The following is a 19,927-nucleotide window of genomic DNA, read 5'->3' on the forward strand; positions in this document are numbered from 1 at the left end:
GGCTGAGAATCTCTGCCAGTTGGAAGAGGAGGAGACTGGAAAGTGGGTAGACAGGGATGTGAAGGAAGCCAGAGAGGGGAAACACTTGATTTCTCAGCTGTACATTAACTGCTTCAAAAAAAATAAATGACTTAAAAGCAAATATATTTAGAAAGAGATTGTAGCCTACACTATTGATTACCTACCCAAAGCCATGCTCCTATTCATCCGGATTAATGGAATTCTGGTTTTGTCCAGTATCTACCCCTCAGGGATGCTGCCCCAGCTGAGGAGCTAAATCCTGATCCACCTAAACTGGTCATGGTGATCCATTCCATCCCCTGGCCAGTGATTGCTCTCAGCAGGCCCTGGCCAATGAGATACTACTGGGGGCCTCCTGGAGGCTCTGAGAAAGGGTTCTAAGCCCTCACAGACAGTTCAAGGATGAGACACATCCCTTCCGTTGCTGGCAGCTGTCATGTCCTGTTTGCATGTGATATCGCGAAGGGAGTGAATTTGAGGGTGACAGAACAAAAAGAGACAGCCCGGGTCCCTGATGACTCCCATGAGTGAGTTGACGTCCTGTGGTTCTTTCACTCTACTTGAGATAATTGTTCTTTTTCGCTCACAGTTGAGTCAGGAACCTTGATAACTTGCTGCCAAAGACATACCGACCACAAGAGGTTGTGTGTGTTAAAGAGAATAACATATCCAGTTAAGATATGGGGCCATGTCTGATTTATAGAGTGCTGACTGCCTCTCCCAGTGTTCATTAGAGCTTGAAAATGGTTATTTGAAAAAGGTGCAGAAGTGTGAAAAACAAAATAAAAAGATTATTAGTAGGAAAGAAGCGCACAGAAGGTAAAGAACATCAAATCACGGCATCACATGCTTTCTGGGGCATGACTTAAACATTAGTGTTCTTCGAGGCATCACCTCCCTCCTATGGTGTCTGGAAGTGAGGAGGTCTCCCATCAGTGCAGAGAATGTGTGTATGTTGTCGTTCCTGTCACTCCTTTGTAGAATCAGCCGAGGAGCTGCTTAAATGGGCATGTTTCACATTAGACTTGGTTGTGACATTTTCAGGAAGTTTAAGGGTATGGCCCACACCATTTAACTCATTTCCCTGTTTCTTCGTCTGAATTTTTTTTTTCCCTTTGGCCATACCTCACAGCATGCAGAACTTCCCCAACCAGTGATCGAACCTGCACCCCACTGCAGCGGAAGCACAGAGTCTTAACCACTGGACCGTCAGGGAAGCCCCTGTCTGAATAATTTAATGTTGAATGTTTAGCGGAAAGTTAGAACTGCTCTCAAATGCATTGAAGTGTAGTTTCATTCATCATGTAGGTACATTTTTAGGAGAAGGAAACTTTTCTCCCTGGCACAATTTGACAATTATATTTTACCTTCAGAACTAAGAACCAAAATGCATTTTAATCCCGAGTTGTGTCATAGATATTATTCTTTAAAATGCCTCCTAAGTTAAGGAGTTATCTGAGTGCTTTCCTGTGGCAGAATATTCTAAAAATGACTATAATCTCTTTGTGTAGTTTTGGGGAGATTATGATAGAATGAAAATTTTAGTAGACTTGGGACAGAATTTCTAGGTAAGAGTTTGTTGGGAAAATTTGAAATGAATTTTCCTTTTACATTATAATTATTTTAGGTTGTTTGAAGTTCCCAAACTGTTCCCTTTAATTGTATCACACATTCCCTTGCCACGTTAAAACAATTTTTCCAACATTTTCTGTTGTCTTTGAGAAAATTAGTTACCAAAGTTATTAGAACTTAATTCAGGGCTCAATTATTATTTACCTGGATAAAACTACTTTCTAATATGGGAGGAGATACAAAAGGGGCATATTCTCCTTCATCCAACATATTTTGAAGCTCTCCTGGATGCTTGGAGCCTGGGACACAGATGTCATCTTGCTCGCCGATTCTCGTAGTAGACTTGCTGTTATGCTTCTTCATTGTGCTTATGTATAAACCTCAGGAAGTTGAAGAAATGGAAATACAATGAACAGAGACAGAGAAAATCTAATATAATAATTAAGTCGCCTCACTTATCCACTAATTCAACAAATTTTATCATTCCAGGGACTGTGATGGGCACTGGAGATCCATGTGAATAAGACCAATAAGATGCCTGCCCTCATGCAGGTTACAGTCTCTGGGGAAACAGCGAGTAAGCAAGAAGATGTTGGACGATAAGGGCTACAAAGACTCTGGATCAGATCCATGTGATAAAAAGTGTCTGGGGTATGGGGCTGGCAACAGAAATTAGTTAGGGTGGTTAGGGGAGGCCTCTCAGCATCCCCCTTCCCCAAACCATTATTTTCCATCTTCCTAATTAATGGTACCTCTATCCTTCCCAGCATGCATGGGCCTAAAGTTCTTTTCTGTAAGTAGGGTATACCATACTAACCTGAGACCATCTCTTCCTGACCATTCACTCACTACCGAGGCTTAGTGAACAGTGGGTATCTATCTAGTCACTGACAGCTGTACATCTCCTGCTGTCGCTCTGGCTCTCTCTCCAGAAACTGCTTCCGTAGACACCAATGGCTCTACGTCATTGGATTTCACCTTTCATCTACCAGAAATCACAGAATTCCAAGAAAGGAACAGGTCCTGGAATGCAATTCTGTTCAAACCTTCAAAAGATCACTCTTCCTTCTTCACAAACTCCATGCCGGTTAGAGGAAGGGTCCTTAATTGGAAAGCAGTAAGTTCTGAACGCTTATTTCCACCTCAGTCCTTTCTCAGAGATCCTTTTTTCCGTTTCCCTAGCCAAGCTAGAGAGTAGCAGTGAACATGCCCCATCTCTGTCCCAGCCAGGGCCTGGGACACAGAGACCACCGCTGCCTGCTATCCCATGAGCGTGTGACCCTGGGAATTCTCATCAGACCTTCTGCTGGTGACAACGCAATGCCCCCCTTCAGCACATCTTACACGTGAACATAGGGAAAGTGAAATAACTCAAGAGAAAGGGAAACAGTCCAGAGGAGCCAAAATGTAAAAAGAATGAGACAGAAGAGATCATTCAGGAAAAAAAGAGAAAGAGATAAAACAACAACAATCAGCTGAAACAGAGAGGATGGAAAATAATAATCAACAAAATATATTTAGTTCTCGCTTTGTGGCAGAGGCAATAATAGCTTTACATGCACTGTCTCGTTTGATTCTAAAAGCACTATGAAGTAGAATTTTTAAGATGCTCATTTTATACACCATGAGGCTTGGAGAGGGAAAGTAACTTACCCAAGGTCACACAGCTTATAAGTCCCCACACCAGGAATCAGAACCTCATAGTCTGACTAGAGGAGCTTACGCCATGGCCTAAGGTTCAGTCCTGCCCTGAGTGCTTGGAAAGATGGATATGAGAATCGGCAAGGGTGCAAGGGGTCAGGATAGGTCAGGACGTATGGGAAAAAGGAAAAGGAGGGTGAGCCAGAGACAACAGAAGGTGCCTTCCCCTTCTTCCTATTCTCTTCCCTTCCTGAGTAATTTAGTCCTAAATCCATTAGCTGGGACAAAGGGAGGCAGGACTCTGTAATGAGGGGAGTGAGGAGCCACAGCTCAGGACACAAGGGAGGCAAGAGGGCATCTATTACCAGGAGAAGGGGTGCAGCCCAGTGTAAGAAACCAGGGCCGAGCAGCCTGAGGAGGGGGTCCGAGAGGGAGAGAGGACGGTGGCAGAGATGGGTAATTTGTTCATGCAGGGGAATTGATCTAATAAAATAGGAGACCATGAGACTCTATGTAAATTAAAATTTCAATGAGGAACAGAATATTTAGTTCAAAGTACCTCTCACCAACGTATTTATCAGTGTCAAGGGGAAAAAAGTAACTTTACAGTGAAGAAGCCGGGCAGACACCGTCTCAATGAAGTGATGAGTTAACACTATCAGTAATGGGAAAAATCAAAATGATGTACCACCTTACAGGATGCAACGAGATGCACACATCATTCTGTGATATTCCTCCCAAAGATGCATGACCTGAATCCAATTATTAGGAAACATCAGACAGATCCAAATTGAGGAACATTCTACAAAATAACTGGCTTGTGATCTTAAAAAATGTCAAACTAACGAAAGTCAAAGAAAGCGTATAGAGCTGTTCCAGACTGAAGGGGGCTAAAGAGACATGACAGTGATTCTGAACTGGATCCTTTGGCCATGCAGGCCATTGCTGGGACAACTGGCAAACGCTGAGTGGGGTCTTGGGATTAGGTGGTGGTAATAGGCAATGCTCCTGTCCTGGTTTTTTGTTTGTTGTTTTTTTGCGGTACGCAGGCCTCTCACTGCTGTGGCCTCTCCCGTTGCGGAGCACAGGCTCCGGACGCGCAGGCCCAGCGGCCATGGCTCACGGGCCCAGCCACTCCGCGGCATGTGGGATCTTCCTGGACCGGGGCATGAACCCGTGTCCCCTGCATCGGCAGGCTGACTCTCAACCACTGCGCCACCAGGGAAGCCCCTGTCCTGGTTTTGATGGTTGTATTTTGGCTGTGTAGGAGAATGCCCTTGATTGTATTTGGGGCTAATAGGGCAACAACTTGGCAAATTACTCTCGAAAGCTTCAGGAAAAAAAAGTCTTTGTATTGTACTTGCAATATTTCTATTTGTGATTGTTTAAAAATTTTAATGGGAATAATAATACAAGGAAAGAGGAAGGAAAAGAAGGTATAAACCAGGGGTCCCCAACTCCCGGGCCATGGACTGGTACCAGTCTGTGGCCTGTTAGGAACCAGGCCACGCAGCAGGAGGTGAGTGGCTGGCGAGCAAGCAAAGTTTCATCTGTATTTGCAGACGTTCCCCATTACTCGCATTACTGCCTAAGCTCTGCCTCCTGTCAGACCAGTGGCAGCGGTGAGTTGTATAATTATTTCATTATATATTACAATGTAAGAATAATAGAAATAAAGTGCACAATAAATGTAATATGCTTGAATCATCCTGAAAACGTCCCCCACCCCCGGTCCATGGAAAAATTGCTTCCATGAAACCGGTCCCTGGTGCCAAAAAGATTGGGGACCGCTGGTATAGACGAGAGGATGGAGATGGGGAGATGGATGAGTTCTGAGTGTTTGGCCATCAGTGCAAAAGGCTGTATTTAGCCACTTCAGGATTCCAAGGAGAGAGCTTTGCAATAGCAATGAGAGAATCCTCACAGTGACAGGATGGTAGGAAAAAGGCACACAATGACCCATTGCCACCTAGGTTTTCTCTCCTCCGTGACATCCAGCAGGACAAGGCATTTATTTTATCATCGCTGAGTGGTTGAGAAACAATGAAGCTGCCTTAGAGAATCAGAGGACACAGCAAGTGCTGAAAACATCAACTGGATTCTTTGGGGCCTAAATATACGGGGATCTCCTAGAATCTGACAAGAAATCACAGGAAAGGTGCATTTTTAGATGAGAGCAAGGTATGACGGAGGAAGGAAAGCAAAGGTCGGCAGCCTCTTGGTTCAGCAATATCACAGCAACTATTCACCCTTTACTTCCCAGAACAGCTGTGATTGCTTACGCTTTTGTCCCTATCAGCCCAGACTCTCTACTATCAGTTCACATGTACCTGCTTGAGGTCTAGAAAAGCTGATCCCTGTAAGCAATGTCTTTGGTACAGCGTCATTCCCAGAAGAGGAGAGGAGAAAGAGAAAGGCTGGAAAGTGGAGTAAGTAGAAAGGGAAGGGAGAGAGAGACCAAGGGTGAGGGCGCATGTGACAGTGTAACTCTATGTGGTCCCCTCCCCGCCGCAGCCATACGCACCATCACCTCTTACCTCAACTCAGGGTCAAGCCACAGTCCTCTCAGAGACAAAGTTTTTAACTCACTTCATTTTGGGCTTCCTCCTTTTAATGATGAAGTCTTCTGTGAAGGAGACAAGAAATGGAAAATAAAGTGTACAGAGGAAGAAAATACTAATCCTTACTTTCATTTACTACATGAGGACCATGCCTTAAAAGGAGTTCCTCTAGGGACTTCCCTGGCAGTCCAGTGGTTATGACTCCATGTTTCTGCTGCAGGGGGCACGGGTTCGATCCCTGGTCAGGGAACTGAGCGGCCAAAAAAAAAAAAAAAAAAATTTAAATAAAGGCTTTTGCCCATGCTGAAATTAAAAAAGAAAAAAAAGAGTTCCTCTAATTACACTAGTGGTCAGAAGGTTGCTGTCTATATTTGAGCTGAGCTGTTGGTGATGGTGCCAATCACGGTTTTTGGTGAGTGAAATCAGACAGTCATGAGTCCGTAGCCCATAGCTGGCCTGAAACTGCCAAATAAGTGAAATCCTGGGCTCCTATAGTCATGAGGATATTTGATAATGTGACAAAGCTAGTAATATAGACTCAAATAACCGTTGTGCGATGGAGGGTCATAAGAAGCCTGGGTTATTGTCTTCCTATAAAGAGCCAGAGCACTCCATTCAACTCTCTACCATCCCAACTGGTAGTTGTGTACATGTATACACTTACATATGCTCATACTATTTTGTCACTAGTATGTAGTTCTCATACCGTATTGTGGTTGCAGACACTATAGACAATCCTTTTTCCTCTCCATAAAATTCTGAAATAACCCCTTCAGGAATACCTGGGACCAGGTGAACTACAACTATAATTGCTCTCAGATCTCAAGTGCTGTAAGGCCAGTATGGAAACTGGTGTGGTGGGGATATAAAGAATCTGGAGTCAGACATATCCAGGTTCATATTTGGGCTCTGTCACCTGCTACTTGGTGACCTTGGCATGTTACTTAATATCCCTGAGCTCAATTTCCTCATCTATAAAATGAGGATAAAACCACCCCACTCGGGACTTCCCTGGTGGCACAGTGGTTAAGAATCCGCCTGCCAATGCAGGGGACACGGGTACGATCCCTGGTCCGGGAAGATCCCACATGCCGTGGAGCAACTAAGCCCGTATGCCACAACTATTGAAGCCCGTGCGCCTAGAGCCCTTGCTCCGCAGCAAGAGAAGCCACCGCAATGAGAAGCCTGCGCGCCTCAATGAAGAGTAGCCCCCGCTTGCCGCAACTAGAGAAAGCCTGCGCGCAGCAATGAAGACACAACGCAGCCATAAATAAATATATATATATATTAAAAAAAGAAATTAAAAAAAAAACAACACCCAACTCAATTCAGTGGTGGGACCACTGGATGCACCAATGTATAAAAAACACTGAATAGCATGGCTATTGCACAGTGAGCACCTGTAGCTGCTTGTGCTGGTCCACCACACCTGACCCTGTGTCCAAAAGTATAATCTCCTCAGTGTTTGCTGAGCTGGGTTTCTTCTTGATCACTGTTAGCTTCATATTTCCCAAGTTCCATTCATTCTAAGGAATGAAGGAATTTCCTCTGCTTAAAAACTGTGAAATGGAGTATGCCTTGTGATCACTCTCCACTGGCAGAGACAATTGCATGGTGGTTGTTATTTGGCTGTACCTGCATGGACTTAGTCATGGTTGTTCACATTAAATTATGTACATTGGTTGTACTGCATGGGTTGCATTTAATTGCCATTTAAAATGTGTTCCCAGTGGGTACCTGAAAATCTTTTGTTGACACCTGCTTGTAAGATTGAGAAAGTTTCTGTATAAAACTTGCAGAATGCACATCAGAGGCTTGGAAGAAGGTCCAAGAGACCAGAGCGGAGCACTCCTCTAAGAAATGCACAGAGGATGAGGGCACAGAGAGTGACAGATAAATATTGTGTGGAAGAATCCCAAGTAGTAAGAAAGCATTGAATCATATAATTAGCTGCATTTTTTTTCTTTCTCAGTGGTCCATAGTATAACGATGTATCTTATAATTGATGGATCTCAGATTTGATAAAACACAGTAGTCAACTCTTGCTCATCCACAAGTGGATGATAGAGTACACATTTTTGGGGAAAAAAATCACTTAACAAAGTGACAACATCCACATATTGAAGGGTATGACTACTGTTCACAAACACATGCTACTCCGTATGTGCCCTGTGGCCCTTTTGCAGCACAGTCATTTGTGTGGCTTCCAGAATCCCTGGATCTGAGAACAGTTCCTCCAGAGAGAGGATGATCTCCCAGGGGAGCAGGCGTAGCTGTGGATCCAAGGCCACAGAGAGGGAGGAGAGAACCAAGGAGAAGGAAGGGCTCCAGGGGATTGGTAGCCAAGACCAGGCCTGGCCCCTCTTGTCCCCTTTGAACCCCGGAACAAAGGTAGGGGTCAGCTAAGGAACAAAGAATGTAACCATATCTTTTATCTTCTCTGGTTTGATGCTTTTTATTGTTTGTTGCTAAATATTTGTTCTGGAAATACTTTGATACTTTTGAATTATGTGTATGGATGGTAAATGTGTGCCGAATTTTAACTAGTTTTGTTGTAACTGTGATTTGAGATTATCTCTCTGTATACCAAAGCCTCCACCCCTAACCTCTTCAGTTATCCTGGTTAATTAATCAAGATAGCACTGCTCTTACGGCATATGAATCATTCTGTGAAACCAGCTGTGTGGCTGTGCACACGCACAGCACCACACATTTTGTCAGTGGTCCAAAAGCAGGGTCAGCTGTTAACTATTTACCACTCTTACCACTCTTAATAACTGGAGATAGTATTAAAGTTTTGGTATATATATATATATATATATATATATATATATATCCATATATATCTCATATCTTTCCAGGTTTACAAATTGCTTTAGATATATAATATAATATATACTAATATTTTCCCATGACATTAGATATTTTAATAAACAGCAGTTACCAATCATGGTGTGGACCTATTTGGAACATCACAGTCTCTTGTAAGATGTGCCAAAACGAATTGCACCCAATGGTTCAACCAATGTTTGGGAAATAGTTTTCTGTTAAAGGGTAGTGGATGATTCAAGGTTCTCCCTCTGATGAGTCTCCTGTGCTCTGCTGTGCTTTCTTGTGGGGAGATCACAGAAGGGCAGCCTGACAGCCAGCTCACAGCCTGCAGCCCGCTTAGCCAATGAGCAACCCACACAGAAATAGTGTTATTAATTTTGGTGATTCAAAATAACTCTAATTTTGTGTGGGCTGGACTTTTACAGATAGTTTTGTTTTCCTAATAATTTTATCCATGGATGAGTTTTTAATATAGTTTGATCGAGATAATTTACATACCGTCAGCTTCACTCATTTAAAGGGTACAATTCAATGATTATTACTGTATTTACAGAGTTGTGCAACCATCACCATAATCCTACTTTAGAACATTTTCATCATTATCCATGGATAAATTTTTAATCAGGATAAATGAAAAGCATGAATAGTGCATTTATGTCTGTCTTGTATAACCCTGTGACTGTTGCATGTCAGAGAATGAATGATACGAACATGGCTTTTTTGATGAGAAGTCAGAGCAAAGATGTTGTGAGGGAAATTTGCTATGTTATTAATAAACTGAACACTTGTAGATTCTATATAAATATTTTAAAAGTAAAACAAAGCTTATTTATGCAAATTCTTTATGAAAGTTCATACTATCTTACTTTACTACTATTACATGTGCAGTAGAGACCTACAATATAGAACTCAAATAAAAAGTAAATTTTAGTATTAAAAATAGCTTAATAACATTAAAGGGTCAATGAATGTATATATTATGGAATTACAGTAAATATGTTTTGAATTAATGTGTGACTTAAAGCAGAGAAGCAATGTAGTGTTGCAGTAGGCCATGGTGGGAACACAGAGCTAGCTTCAGTTCACAGACACACAGACTCCTTTGTTACACTGTGTCCTACCAGGATTGTGCGTCCGTTTTCACAATCACAGTTTATATTTTTCCAATAATTTATGCCTTTCACTAGGCCCATTAAGTGTCTTATACATCTAACTAAGCAAGCAACTATAGAGTGATATTATAGAGAAAGGTTTTTTGTGTGTTGCAGAGCAAGGACAACATAAAAGAATCTAGTTCCATTTGAGATGGACCCTAATTTATCCGACCACTAGCTGATTCTTTGCATCCTTTATTTCTTTTAATTAGTGCTCTCCCCCACTCTCAATATTTTTTTCTCTTTTTAGTTTCCATTGAATGGAGATTAATTCAGCAGATAGTTACATCAGGTTGCACTTTTCTGCAGAATTACAGTATAAATTTTCATCTGAAGAAGCATTCTTGGCTACTTTTAGTATAAGAAAACAGATTCCATATTAAATCTGATTACAGACCAGAAACCAATGCCAGTGGTTTAATGGGGAAACCGAGCACAGGGAAGCAATGAGTTGTAACATTTCAGGGATGGAACTACTTCAGTTTTGCCCTAGACTTTCATGATGTCACCAGGACCTCCCCACGTGGGTAATGTTTCAAAAATGACCAAGGCCCCGTTAGTGCTGAAAATAGTGTACCTATGAGTTCTCTTCACCCTGTGATGCAGATGATGACGTGGTTATTGGTTATTGGCTATTGGGCAATTTTTGGACCTTTGACAGCTTGAGTTATTTTTTTTTAACATCTTTATTGGAGTATAATTGCTTTACAATGGTGTGTTAGTTTCTGCTTTATAACAAAGTGAATCAGCTATACATATACATATATCCCCATACCTCCTCCCTCTTGCATCTCCCTCCCACCACTCTAGGTGGTCACAAAGCACTCAGCTGATCTCCCTGTGCTATGAGGCTGCTTCCCACTAGCTATCTATTTTACATTTGGTAGTGTATATAAGTCCATGCCACTCTCTCACTTCATCCCAGCTTACCCCTTCCCCTCCCCGTGTCCTTAAGTGCATTCTCTACGCCTGCGTCTTTATTCCTGTCCTGCCCCTAGGTTCTTCATAACCATTTTTTTTTTTTTAGATTCCATATATATATGTTAGCATACAGTATCTGTTTTTCTCTTTCTGACTTACTTCACTCTGTATGACAGACTCTAAGTCCATCCACCTCACTACAAATAACTCAATTTCATTTCTTTTTATGGCTAATATTCCATTGTATATATGTGCCATATCTTCTTTAACCATTCGTTTGTTGAAGGACACTTAGGTTGCTTCCATGTCCTAGCTATTGTAAATAGAGCTGCAATGAACATTGTGGTATATGACTCTTTTTGAATTATGGTTTTCTCAGGGTATATGCCCAGTAGTGGGATTGCTTGGTGGTATGGTAGTTCTATTTTTAGCTTTTTAAGGAACCTCCATATTGTTCTCCATAGTGGCTATATCAATTTACATTCCCACCAACAGTGCAAGAGGGTTCCCTTTTCTCCACACCCTCTCCAGCATTTACTGTTTGTAGATTTTTTGATGATGGCCATTCTGACTGGTATGATTTGCTTTGTAGTTTCGATTTGCATTTCTCTAAGATTAGTGATGTTGAGCATTCTTTCATGTGTTTGTTGGCAATCTGTATATCTTCTTTGGAGAAATGTCTATTTAGGTCTTCTGCCCATTTTTGGATTGGGTTGTTTGTTTTTTTGATACTGAGCTGCATGAGCTGCTTGTAAATTTTGGAGATTAACCCTTTGTCAGTTACTTCATTTGCAAATATTTTCTCCCATTCTGAGGGTTGTTTTTTTGTCTGGTTTATGTTTTCTTTCCCTGTGCAAAAGCTTTTAAGCTTCAGTAGGTCCCATTTGTTTACTTTTGGTTTTATTTCCATTTCTCTAGGACGTGGGTCAAAAAGGATCTGGCTGTGATTTATGTCAAAGAGTGTTCTGCCTATGTTTTCCTCTAAGAGTTTTATAGGGTCTGGCCTTACATTTAGGTCTTTAATCCATTTTAAGTTTATTTTTGTGTATGGTGTTAGGGAGTGTTCTAATTTCATTCTTTTACATGTAGCTGTCCAGTTTTCCCAGCACCACTTATTGAAGAGGTTGTCTTTTCTCCACTGTATATTCTTGCCTCCTTTATCAAAAAGAAGGTGACCATATGTGTGTGGGTTTATCTCTGGGCTTTCTATCCTGTTCCATTGATCTATATTTCTGTTTTTGTGCCAGTACCATACTGTCTTGATTACTGTAGCTTTGTAGTATAGTCTGAAGTCAGGGAACTTGATTCTTCCAGCTCCGTTTTTCTTTCTCAATATTGCTTTGGCTATTTGGGGTCTTTTGTGTTTCTATACAAATTGTGAAATTTTTTGTTCTAGTTCTGTGAAAAATGCCCGTGGTAGTTTGATAAGGATTGCATTAAATCTGTAGATTGCTTTGGGTAGTATAGTCATTTTCACAATGTTGATTCTTCCAATCTGAGAACATGGTATACCTCTCCATCTGTTTGTATCATCTTTAATTTCTTTCACCAGTGTCTTACAGTTTTCTGCATATAGGTCTTTTGTCTCCTTAGGTAGGTTTATTCCTAGGTATTTTATTCTTTTTGTTGCAATGGTAAATGGGAGTGTTTCCTTAATTTCTCTTTCAGATTTTTCATCATTAGTGTATAGGAATGCAAGCGATTTCTGTACATTAATTCTGTATCCTACTACTTTACCAAATTCATTGATTAGCACTAGTAGTTTTCTGGTAGCATCTTTAGGATTCTCTAGGTATAGTATCATGTCATCTGCAAACAGTGACAGCTTTACTTCTTTTCCGTTTTGGGTTCCTTTTATTTACTTTTCTTCTCTGATTGCTGTGCCTAAAACTTCCAAAACTATGTTGAATAATAGCAGTGAGAGTGGACAACCTTGTCTTGTTCCTGATCTTAGAGGAAATTGTTTCAGTTTTTCACCATTGAGAACGATGTTGGCTGTGGGTTTGTCATATATGGCCTTTATTATGTTGAGGTAAGTTCCCTCTATGCCTACTTTCTGGAGGGTTTTTATCATAAATTGGTGTTAAATTTTGTCGAAAGCTTTTTCTACATCTATGGAGATGATCATATGGTTTTTCTCCTTCAATTTGTTAATATGATTGATTTGTGTATATTGAAGAATCCTTGCATTCCTGGGATAAATCCCACTTGATCATGGTGTATGATCCTTTTAATGTGCTGTTGGATTCTGTTTGCTAGTATTTTGTTGAGGATTTTTGCATCTATGTTCATCAGTGATATTGGCCTGTAGTTTTCTTTCTTTGTGACATCTTTGTCTGGTTTTGGTATCAGGGTGATGGTGGACTTGTAGAATGAGTTTGGGAGTGTTCCTCCCTCTGCTATATTTTGGAAGAGTTTGAGACAGATAGGTGTTAGCTCTTCTCTAAATGTTTGATAGAATTCACCTATGAAACCATCTGTTCCTGGGCTTCTGTTTGTTGGAAGATTTTTAATCACAGTCTCAATTTCAGTGCTTCTGATTGGTCTGTTTATATTTTCTATTTCTTCCTGGTTCAGTCTTGGAAGGTTGTACTTTTCTAAGAATTTGTCCATTTCTTCCAGGTTGTTCATTTTATTGGCATATAGTTGCTTGTAGTGATCTCTCATGATCCTTTGTATTTCTGCAGTGTCAGTTGTTACTTCTCCTTTTTCATTTCTAATTCTAATGAGTTGAGTCTTTTCCCTTTTCTTGATGAGTCTGGCTAATGGTTTATCAATTTTGTTTATCTTCTCATAGAACCAATCTTTTAGTTTTATTGATCTTTGCTATTGTTTCCTTCATTTCTTTTTCATTTATTTCTGATCTGATTTTTATGATTTCTTTCCTTCTGCTAACTTTGGGGTTTTTTTGTTCTTCTTTCTCTAATTGCTTTAGGTATAAGGTTAGGTTGTTTATTTGAGATGTTTCTTGTTTCTTGAGGTAGGATTGTATTGCTATCAACTTCCCTCTTAGAACTGCTTTTGCTGCCTCCCACAGGTTTTGGGTCATCGTGTTTTCATTGTCATTTGTTTCTGGGTATTTTTTGATTTCTTCAGTGATCTCTTGGTTATTAAGTAGTGTATTGTTTAGCCTCCATGTTAGCCTCCATGTTTTTTTACAGATTTTTTTCTGTAATTGATATCTAGTCTCATAGTGTTGTGGTCAGAAAAGATACTTGATATGATTTCAATTTTCTTAAATTTACCAAGGCTTGATTTGTGGCCCAAGATATGATCTATCCTGGAGAATGTTCCATGAGCACTTGAGAAGAAAGTGTATTCTGTTGTTTTTGGATGGAATGTCCTAAAAATATCAATTAAGTCCATCTTGTTTAATGTGTCATTTAAAGCTTGTGTTTCCTTATTTATTTTCATTTTGGATTATCTGTCCACTGGTGAAAGTGGGGTGTTAAAGTCCCCTACTATGACTGTGCTACTGTCGATTTCCCCTTTTATGGCTGTTAGCATTTGCCTTATGTATTGAGGTGCTCCTATGTTGGGTGCATAAATATTTACAATTGTTATATCTTCTTCTTGGATTGATCCATTGATCATTATGTAGAGTCCTTCTTTGTCTCTTGTAACAGTCTTTATTTTAAAGTCTATTTTGTCTGATATAAGAATTCCTACTCCAGCTTTCTTTTGATTTCCATTTGCATGAAATATCATTTCCCCCCTCACTTTCAGTCTGTATGTGTCCCTAGGTCTGAAGTGGGTCTCTTGTAGACAGCATATATACGGGTCTTGCTTTTGTATCCATTCTGCCTGTCTATGTCCTTTGGTTGGAGCATTTAATCTATTTACATTTAAGGTAATTATGGATATGTATGTTCCTATTACCATTTTCTTAATTGTTTTGGGTTTGCTATTGTGGGTCTTTTCCTTCTCTTGTGTTTCCTGCCTAGAGAAGTTCCTTCAGCATTTGTTGTAAAGCTGGTTTGGTGGTGCTGAATTCTCTTAGCTTTTGCTTGTCTGTAAAGGTTTTAATTTCTCCATTGAATCTGAATGAGATCCTTCCTGGGTAGAGTAATCTTGGTTGTAGGTTTTTCCCTTTCATCACTTTAAATATGTCCTGCCACTCCCTTCTGGCTTGCAGAGTTTCTGTTGAAAGATCAGCTGTTAACCTTATGGGGATTCTCTTGTAAGTTATTTGTTGTTTTTCCCTTGCTGCTTTTAATATTTTTTTCTTTTTATTTAATTTTTGATAGTTTGATTATTATGTATCTTGGCGTGTTTCTCCTTGGATTTATCCTGTATGGGACTCTCTGCACTTCGTGGAGTTGATTAACTATTTCCTTTCCCATATTAGGGAAGTTTTCAACTATAATCTCTTCAAATATTTTCTCAGTCCCTTTCTTTTCCTCTTCTTCTTCTGGGACCCCTATAATTCGAATGTTGGTGCACTTAATGTTGTTCCAGAAGTCTCTAAGACTGTCCTTAATTCTTTTCATTCTTTTTTCTTTATTCTGCTCTGCCATAGTTATTTCCACTATTTTATCTTCCAGGTCACTTATCCGTTCTTCTGCCTCAGTTATTCTGCTATTGATTCCATCTAGAGAATTTTTAATTTCATTTATTGTGTTGTTCATCATTGTTTGTTTGCTCTTTAGTTCTTCTAGGTCATTGTTAAATGTTTCTTGTATTTTCTCCATTCTATTTCCAAGATTTTCGATCATCTTTACTATCATTACCCTGAATTCTTTTTCAGGTAGACTGCCTATTTCCTCTTCATGTTTTTGGTCTGTTGGGTTTTCACCTTGCTCCTTTATGTGCTGTGTGTTTCTCTGTCTTCTCATTTTGCTTAACTTACTGTGTTTGGGGTCTCCTTTTCTCAGGCTGCCGGTTTGTAGTTCCCGTTGTTTCTGGTGTCTGCCCCCAGTAGCTAAGGTTGGTTCAGTTGGTTGTTTAGGCTTCCTGGTGGAGGGAACTAGTGCCTGTGTTCTGTTGGATAAGGCTGGATCTCGTCTTTCTGGTGGGCAGGACCACATCCAGTGGTGTGTTTTGGGGGTGTCTGTGACCTTATTATGATTTTAGGCAGCCTCTCTGCTAATGGGTGGGGTTGTGTTTCTGTCTTGCTAGTTGATTGGCATAGGGTGTCCAGCACTGTAGCTTGCTGGTTGTTGAGTGGAGCTGGGTCCTAGCATTGAGATAGAGATCTGTGAGAGAGCTTTCGCCATTTGATATTATGTGGAGCCGGGAGGTCTCTGGTGGTTCAATGTCCTGAACTTGGCTCTCCCACCTCAGAGGCACAGGCCTAACACCAGGCCAGAGCACCAAGACCTGTCAGCCACAAGGATTTTGGGAAGTCTGAGGTCTTCTGCCAGCATTCAGTGGGTGTTCTGTAGGAGTTGTTCCACATGTAGATGTATTTCTGATGCATTGTGGGGAGGAAGGTGATCTCCACATCTCACTCCTCCACCATCTTGAAGGTCCTTCTCAACAGCTTGAGTTTTAATGGAAATTGGGAAGGGGAGAGAGTGAAAGTCTGGGAGCTAGCATGCAAGTGTTTTCATTGGCTTTTCTGACCACTGAAATCAGAGAGGGTGTCTATAAATGTCCTGAAAATAATACCACTTCCATGTAACTTTCCCTGCACTGATATTTTATGATAAAACATTTTCAAAGCTATAATAAAGCTGAAAAAATTCTATACTGAACACCCATATACCTACCACATAGTTTCTCTTGTCTTTTTCTTTTGTTGTGTTATTTCCATAATGATGTGAAAGCTCTTGAATGATGGGGTTTACCTGTCACTCATTAGAACTGGTCTCTGTGATACTTGGACCTTGGAGGTTAGTTCTTTGTATAGCACTCTGAAGCATAGCATTTAGTTAGTTTTTTTTCTAAGATTTTAACACAGCAGTAAACTTATTTTTAGTATTGGTCCATCACAGTCGTAGGTTGCAATTCTGGTTGAACGTTAGAGAAGATATAACTGTTAGGGCCTCCCTCTCTTCTGACAATGGGGCCCCAGCTAACCTTTTAGCTTTGAACAGAAAAGCCCTGTGTTCTAGATCTTCTCTCTCATTTGAATAATTTAAAATGACCATATTTCCATAAATTCATTCAATTCAGTCACTTATGGAAGAAAGTTTGAAAAATTGAAATATAAAAATCATCAGAAAACTTGTTTTCAAAGAAACTCTCAATGAAACTATTTTTAAGAAAAAGAAATTCAGTAACCAGGTGTTAAGTCTCGGAGATTTCTTGCTTGTTCTGGTTGAAACTAGAAGGAAATGAAACTTTAAGGAAAAGGGGAAGGTGGAAAAAGAATAGACATTTTGCCCTCGAATTATGAGAATTCATTGAACTATCCTTTCCTTCTCTCTCAGGTTCACACCAAAGTTGCAGTAGGCAGACAGTCACTTACATAGAGGTGAGGATGAAACAGATCTCTGGAGATCTCCTGGATGTGTACTAGAATAGTCTCCAAATAGCACGTTTCCAACTCTTTTCACATTTCTTTGGCAGGTGTTTTCAGTCTACTGGGCAGGCAACTTACCACTTAGTAAAAGCAGCACCGGAGGCCAGACTTCCCTGGGCATTGTTCTAAGGCTCCTCCATCATAATGTGCTGACATAGTCTCTGAAGTAAGAGAAGAATGCTGGGAAGGAGCAGACCTGAAGGTCAGCCCCTAACCCTGGGGTTAGGTGTTGCTAGCATTCCTGTGGAGCTGCACAGCTCAGGAGCAGTAGTTCTGGTTGCCACGTGAAGTTTTCAGAGGCTTCCCTGGAGAGAAAAGCCAATTTAGTCATAGGATCACCATGGAAAAGATATCATACTGAGAAAGTTGAAAACACTATCATTTATCATTCAAGTGATAATTTATCATTCAATCTACCTACATCCCAATTTTCAGAGACTTAAACATATTTAAGCTGCTCTGTGCTTCTATGAAGAAAAACTTCAAAAGAAGGTAGGATTCTTAGAGGGCAGAGGCCTCTTTATCTTCATACCTCTAGCTTCTAGTATATTCTGACACGTGCTGTAGTAGGCACTCAGTAATTGTTGGGTGAATGAATGAATGTAAAGAAACGCATTGTATTCTCTCTCTGAAGTTCTCTCTCGAAGATACACTATTAGGTTATCTGTCTTTGCTTTTCTCTGTGGCTTCCCTGTCAGATTGTCCTTCTTCACCTTTGTGTTGTGGTCCAGTGCTGCAGATGCCCACCTGCCTAGCCACTACCTCCCCTGCTCTTGAGGATGGAAGGGCACCAGGGGATGCTAACTCACCACTGAGGCCTGGGGGGGCATGACCTTAGTGAATTAACTTCACTTGGGTCACCATATTCTAGACTTAAACACTTGCTTTGGACAGGGCCCAGAGGATATTCAGTCTCTCAGAATAAATATCATCTGAGTTTTTGAGTGGATGATAGGGTTCCTATTTCCTTAAGAACGGTAACTTCCATGTGGGACCATGTGTTGGGGTCAGGGAGACCACAGCATCCACTCCCATAGGATGTGTATCAGGCAGTTTTCCCAGAAGCAGTGTTGAGGGCTGGATGCATACATGGAGTGTTTACTGGCATCAAGCTCTGGTGATAACTCTCCATGTATAACTGGCTCAGCCTGCAGGCAAGGGCAGTCTGTACATGTGCAGGATCAAAGGGTTTCCTTTTATTTTTGCCTCAGACACTCCCTTTCCTGTCTTTTATCCTGAATGTCCTCTTTCGGATGGACAAATTCTTCCTCTAGTTGTATGAGTACCGTTGGCTCTTTCTTCATTCAGCATATTTGTTTTGTGATCACTTGCCATTTTCTGTGCTTCCTGACTCAGGACCAGGGTACATTTCTGCATAAATCTGATTCATCTCTTCCATGTTGGTGTTACTAATTCTGATGTCTTGATGAAACTCTTCGTTTCTCACTTCTATTTTTTTCGAGGCTACTGGTATCTTAAAAAGTGAAGAAATACCAAGCCTGCATGGGGTCCTCTCTACTGCATGTCCTAAGCATGATATGAAGTTTTTATGCCAGGTTCTGTCTCTGGCTCCCTGGTGAGTGCTATACAAGGTCAATTCTGTTGGTCAGTTTAGCAATGAGTACCTACTATTTCCTGGGGCTACAGAGGTGAACAGTCTCTGCCATCAAGTGGAGGAGGGGTAATGTAAGCAGATAATTTCAGTGGGATGCAGAGATAAGTGGAAGCACAGATAAGAGGCACAAAGTCCAGTTTGGGGAATTAGGGAAGAGTTCCTGGAAGAGTTAATGTCCAAGGTTAATCTTGGAAGATTAGCCAGCCTAAGCAAGGCATTGAGGCATAAAATGACATGCTTTGAAGGGGTAACTGCAAATGATCTGGTGTTAAGTGAGGGGGGAAAGTGAAGGTGTTAAGTGAGGGGGGAAAGTGAAGGTGGATGAGGGAGGGGCTAGATCACAGAGGACTTTAAAGAACCTAACTGGAGGCTTGGACTTAATTTGTTGCAGCAGTTTTCTGATGAGGAGTTTTAGCACAGAGAGATTTATGCTCTGGATTGATCACTTTGGTAGCAGTGTGAAGGACAGACTCAGGGAGGGCAATTCTGGAGGCATACAGATTAAGATGGTAGCAGTGGGACTAGAAAAGAGAGGGTTAATTTAGGAACTATTAGTAGAGTTGACAGAACTTGGTGACTAACTGGATGTGGGAAGTGAGAAGAAAGAGTGACTCAGAGGTTTCTGGTTTGGGAAACTGGGTAAATGGTGGTGCCATTAACCAAGAAACAAAACACAGGCAGAGGAACAGGTGTAGGAGGCAGGAAGGATGAGTTCCTTGTTTGCAGGAGCCCTTGTCTAGCATGGTGCCTTGTATTCAATAGGTGTTTAGTAAATAAGAGGCTTTTTTCTTAAACCTTCAGTGGCTTCCCATGCTCTTAGACTATTTGACATATATCATAGGGATGTATGTGTGTGTGTGTGTGTGTGTGTGTGTTTAGTATACACCCAAGAGCCTATACATGTGTGAGCATGATCTGGCTGCATCCTGGCTTCAGTTCTCTCCAGCTGTATCTCAGAACCCTCCCCTCTCCCTCATCATGCTTCTGTCTCCTTTCTGGTGTTGTATTCTTTAAGCCCTTTCCTCTGTCTGAAATGCTCTTCTCTCAGTTCTTAACATGCAGGGCTTATTTTCATTCTTCTGATCTGACTTCAAATGTCACCTGTTTAGAGAACCCTTTCCTCAATCCCTGGACAAGTGATTGT

General features: G+C 40.9%; 1 protein-coding gene across 1 annotated transcript in view; it reads right to left on the bottom strand.

Annotated features, from left to right (window-relative positions):
• The window catches only part of GARIN2 (golgi associated RAB2 interactor family member 2), a 35,954-nt gene extending 18,711 nt beyond the window's left edge, over positions 1–17,243 (bottom strand). The window contains exons 1-4 of the mRNA XM_007449019.1: positions 17,117–17,243; positions 12,699–12,703; positions 5,772–5,857; positions 1,798–1,973 (exon numbers count right to left, since the gene is read on the bottom strand). Coding sequence (XP_007449081.1) covers positions 1,798–1,956 — 159 coding nt within the window. The 5' untranslated portion in view covers positions 1,957–1,973; positions 5,772–5,857; positions 12,699–12,703; positions 17,117–17,243. The remainder of the gene's footprint in view (positions 1–1,797; positions 1,974–5,771; positions 5,858–12,698; positions 12,704–17,116) is intronic.
• Positions 17,244–19,927: the final 2,684 nt, after the last annotated feature.

This window comes from Lipotes vexillifer, unplaced genomic scaffold, assembly GCF_000442215.2.
Source record: "Lipotes vexillifer unplaced genomic scaffold, Lipotes_vexillifer_v1.1 scaffold629, whole genome shotgun sequence".
Lineage (NCBI taxonomy): Eukaryota > Metazoa > Chordata > Mammalia > Artiodactyla > Lipotidae > Lipotes > Lipotes vexillifer.